Raw genomic sequence first — 4,765 nt, 5'->3', positions numbered from 1 at the left:
AGTAATGAGTCGTCTCACTACTTACTTTGCGCTTCTCACTTTTGACAGCGAGAAGTGATGAATTAGGAGTGAGAAGTGAGACGTCTCACTTCTTTTTCCTCATTTCTCACTTCTCACTGTAAAAAATTAGTAGTACGAAGTGGGTAGTGAGACGTCTCACTACTCACTTTTTACAGCGAGAAGTGAGAAATGAGGAGTGAGGAAAAAGAAGTGAGACGTCTCACTACTCATTTCGCGCTTCTCACTTTTTACAGTGAGAAGAGAAAATGAAGGGAGAGAAGTCCTAACTCCTCACTTTTCAAATGAACTATTCGGCCAAATGTCTCTTTTGGCCAAATGATGCTTTCGGCTAAATTACCCTTTCGGTCAAATGAACTTCTCGGCCAAATGACACTTTCGGCCAGATGACCCTCTCGGCCAAATGAAACTTTCGGTCTAATGACCATTTCGGCCAAACGACCCTTTTGGCCAAATGACCCTTTCGGCCTAATGACCCTTACGACCCTTACGGCCTAATGACCTTTTCGGCCAAATAACCTGTCCGCGCATCGGAATCCTTTCCGACGGCTCTATGCCTACAACGGCTGAACGGACTGATCCGGAATTAGGTCACTGGTCACTAGCTGAAACACTTCACTGGGGGATTTCGGTCGGGGAGAGATAGAACACTTCACTGCGTACTGTTCAAACGATCGCGTGTATTCGGTGCAGATGGACGGTAACAAACTGACTGGTCATCAAGGTGTGTTATGCAGAGTGGCTATTTCGGGGTTTATCTATTGATTGCTGATTACTACATATTGTGTGTCGTGTGGGAATATCATTTGAAGCTTTAGAATGGAGTGTAGGGTGCAAAGTGCGTTATGGACTAACAATTAAATGGGCAACATACCGGCCACCAATGAAAGGATTTCATTCGAATTTAACAGTTTACTTAAATCTAACAAAGTTCAAATTCTTAAGATCTAAGGTTGGTGGCCGGATCGGTTTCACCGGCGTGGATGCCAGATACTTCGCCAATAGTGAAGGCGAAACGAGGGTCATCATCGATGGGGAGGATGCATACCTTCACAATCGGTCGGTCGAATACAGCGCCGGTTGGAAGTCTGACCTTCACTACACGGACTAGTACATCCTCGCCGGGATGTAATGCTGCAATGCGGCCTACGCTCCACCTGACCGGGGGAAGATTGTCGTCTTTCAGGAGTACCAACTTGCCGACTAGAACGTTCGGCTGTCGGGAGAAATGCTTGGATCGTTGCTGAAGCTGGTGAAGGTAGTCTGTAGACCAGGATTTCCTTGGGATCTACGTTGAATATTCTGCCAGAGCGAAAGCCGATTACTGGGGATTCGGGACAGGTCGGGCTCGGGTATCGACTGCAGAGCCGGACGTCCATGTCGCTAGGATCCTCCGAGACTGCAGTTAACGGCCGCGAATTGAGGCAGCTTTCGATTTGGCCGAGAACAGTATGCATGGCCTCGCTTGGCAGTGCATCGAGACCCACAACTCTCCGGAAGTGGTTCTTCATGGATTTGAACGCGGCCTCCCAAAGGCCGCCGAAGGTAGGTGCGTTTGCGGGAATGAAACTGAATTGAATAGCAGATTCAGCACAGAATGATACCACTTTCTGATGATGTTGTTGATGGTTGAGCTGTGAGCAGAGTTCTCGTAGCTGCCTGTCCGCACCTTTGAAGTTGGTGGCGTTGTCACAGAACAAGGCGACTGGTTTGCCACGGCGCGCAACGAACCGTTTCAATGCAGCAATGAAGGCATCGGTGCTGAGGTCGCTGACAAGCTCAAGATGCACGGCCTTGGTGACCATGCAGACGAAAACAGAGACGTATGCTCGAACCGGTGCAGCTCTTCGTACTGGGGACTTTAGCCAAACAGGGCCGCAGAAATCGACGCCGGTGTTGAGGAGTAACGCCTAGCTGGAGTAACTCGAACCTTCGGAAGCTGGCCCATCAACTGATTTTCTGACTGGGGCCGGACTCGATAGCAGCGCAAGCAAGAGTTGACATGCCTCCGTGCCAGGTTACGGAGGTGTAAAGGCCAGAATTGCTCACGAATGTGTGGGTAATGGAGGAGTCAGACCAAAAGTAGGCCTCAGGTGTCATGTTGAGACTGCACACTACGTTTTTGTACAACTGGGACAGGAGTACAGCAGAACTGAGCTCCAAGCGGGGAAACGACAGGGTTTGAATAGGAGCTACTCGGGATTTGGCGGTTAGGAGACGGCAAGCGATGGCACCATCCATGCCAATACTACGAATGTAGACGCATGCTCCGTAGGCATGCTGAGACGCATCGCAGAATCCGTGCAATTGTATGCTTGCACCTGCGCATGGAGCTTTTACCAAACGAGAGATTGAGAAACGTTCAAGAGCTGCTAAGCCAAGTCTGTAACTTTCCCACTCGCCGTTGAGTGCAATGGGAAGCGGTTCGTCCCAGTCTAAGTTCGTTTTCCACAGTTGTTAAACAAAAACTTTTGCTCGGATTACCACTGGACCAAGAATGCCCAATGGATCGAATAGCTTGGACATCTCAGAGACAACGATCCACTTGGTGATTGGGAGATTCATGGAGAACTCGTGAACTTTAAATCGGAATGTGTCTGACTCAGGATGCCACAGAAGTCCGAGTGTGCTGACAGAGCCCTGGATGTCGTCCACTTTCACAATCGACCGTTTGTCCTGAAATTCATCCGGAATGTGAGACAGTACTTCCTACGGATCCAAGAATATTATGCACTCCGGAGCATAACGGTATTGCACCCTCTACTGTGTCGGATCCACTGAGGAAGTCGTCCACATAAAAATCCTTACCGATCTTCAATGGGATATCCCCATCATCCTTCGAGTGTTCGTAGGAGAGCTGCTGTAGGCATCGTGTTACTAAATACGGCGCACTGGATAAGCCATACGTCACCGTAGTGAGCTCGTAGGGGCAACCGACGAAATCTGTCTCGCCTTTCCAAAATAGCCGTTGAAGATGTCGATCGTCTGGGTGTATCCAGATCTGCCGGTACATTTTGGCGATATCGGCCACGAGATTTCGGAACCTGACGACAATGGAATACAACGTGTCCTGCACAGTCGGTCCGACCATGAGACAATCATTGAGCGAGATTCCCGTAGAAGACTTGCTGGACCCATCGAAAACCACCCTGCACTTGGTGGTGGTGCTGCTTGGCTTGAGCACAGCGTGATGAGGAAGATAGAATGGGTGGGAATGGGTGGTGTCTTGCAACGGATCTACGGAAATCATATGGCCAAGGTCGAGATACTCAGCCATGAAGCCGACATACTGAGCATTCAGATCGGGATTTTTGATTAACCGACGTTGCATCCAACGGAGTCGACGGAGAGCGCCAGCTTTGGAGTCACCAAGATGACTCAAGATGCCTTCCTTCTTGGGTAGGCGCACGATGAACCGACCTGATTCGTCATGGGTAGTTGTTTCCGTGAAGTATTGCTCACAAGCTGCTTCCTCCTTGGAAAGTCCCCGACTGGTGGGACAACTGTCAACTTCCCAGAATCGAGATAACTGTCTCCGTTGTGCACAGGAGTGCGACTGGTTTGATACACCGGGCTTGAACAGCGGTAGATACAGAACCACTAATTACCCAGCCAAGCACGGTACGCTGTAGAACTGGATTACTTGTTGGAGATCCGGTTCCAACCGGTAGTTGACCTTCTCAAAGAAGACTGAAGAAAAGTTGAGCTCCAATGACCATGTCGATCCTTTGTGGGGTGGCACAATCTGGATCTGCTAGGACTACCGTGGAAGGGATGTTCCATTTCGAAACATCGAGTATCCTTCCTGGAAGATTGTTGGTAATTCGTATTCGAGTAGGTGGAATCAACGGAACAGAATGCTGCTACGGTACATTGGTGACTATTCACAGTGGATCCACCCATTTCGGCGATAACTGCAACTCGCTTTTGCCGGTGTAGACCCAGAAGCTGAACGATTCTTTCGGTGATAAAATTTGACTCGGAGCCGGAATCCAGCAAGGTTCTAACGAATGTGGACTTTCCGGGAGGCCCATGGACCTACACCACGGCAGTAGACAGCAGGACAGTTTGTAACCCGCCATTTTTGGGTTACAAATAGAACCCTTTGGTTCTTGGGCCAAATTAGCTCAGACCCGCAAAAAAAATGTTAATATATGTTTCCGTGTTCGTCTACTAATTTATTATTAAATGTCTGTATATAAAATAAATGTCTATGGTCCATATTTATATGTTCGACTGATATTTATTTTGTATATAGTAGCTTTAGGGTGTAAACAAACAATTATATTAAATAAAAGATGACGTTTGAGTCCAAATTATTACATTATATTTAGTTCTTTGTTTACCTCCTGGTTGGTGTTAAAAATATATTTATTTACATTATTTACATTATTTATTTACATTATTTATTGGATTCCTTATTTACATTATTTATTCGAATATTTATTTACCCTATTTATTAAAATTATTTACACTATTTACATTTAAATATTTCCGTATATAATTAAAAAAAGGAGATAAAAAAAGAAAACAAGCACTTAGGGCTGAATATGTACAGGTTTTGCATGCAATCTAGTTAAAATTATTTGAATTTAAATCTAAAATTTAAAAACGCAAACATCAACCAAAACCCCTAGATATAATACTAATAACCATCAACGAGAAACGCAGCGATTCACCGAAACGCACACCGGAATAACGAAATGGCCGGTTATGGGCGTTATACTTGGGGCGGCAAAAAGAATAT

General features: G+C 46.5%; 2 protein-coding genes across 2 annotated transcripts; both read right to left on the bottom strand.

The window, feature by feature from the left end:
* Positions 1-958: 958 nt before the first annotated feature.
* Positions 959-1,823, bottom strand: LOC134207384 (uncharacterized). Its single transcript, XM_062683109.1, has 2 exons — positions 1,219-1,823; positions 959-1,175 (listed from the first exon to the last, which is right to left on the bottom strand). The coding sequence occupies exons 1-2, from the start codon at positions 1,821-1,823 to the stop codon at positions 959-961; spliced, it is 822 nt and encodes a 273-aa protein (XP_062539093.1).
* Positions 1,824-1,965: 142 nt separating this feature from the next.
* Positions 1,966-4,100, bottom strand: LOC134207383 (uncharacterized). The gene is made up of 5 exons (XM_062683108.1): positions 4,061-4,100; positions 3,627-3,694; positions 2,783-3,574; positions 2,503-2,727; positions 1,966-2,298 (listed from the first exon to the last, which is right to left on the bottom strand). The coding sequence occupies exons 1-5, from the start codon at positions 4,098-4,100 to the stop codon at positions 1,966-1,968; spliced, it is 1,458 nt and encodes a 485-aa protein (XP_062539092.1).
* Between the last annotated feature and the right edge of the window lie 665 nt (positions 4,101-4,765).

Source organism: Armigeres subalbatus, chromosome 1 (assembly GCF_024139115.2).
Source record: "Armigeres subalbatus isolate Guangzhou_Male chromosome 1, GZ_Asu_2, whole genome shotgun sequence".
In the NCBI taxonomy this organism is placed as follows: Eukaryota; Metazoa; Arthropoda; class Insecta; order Diptera; family Culicidae; genus Armigeres; species Armigeres subalbatus.
The sequence above is the reverse complement of the archived record's forward strand: the minus strand, read 5'-3'. Positions and strand labels throughout refer to the sequence as shown.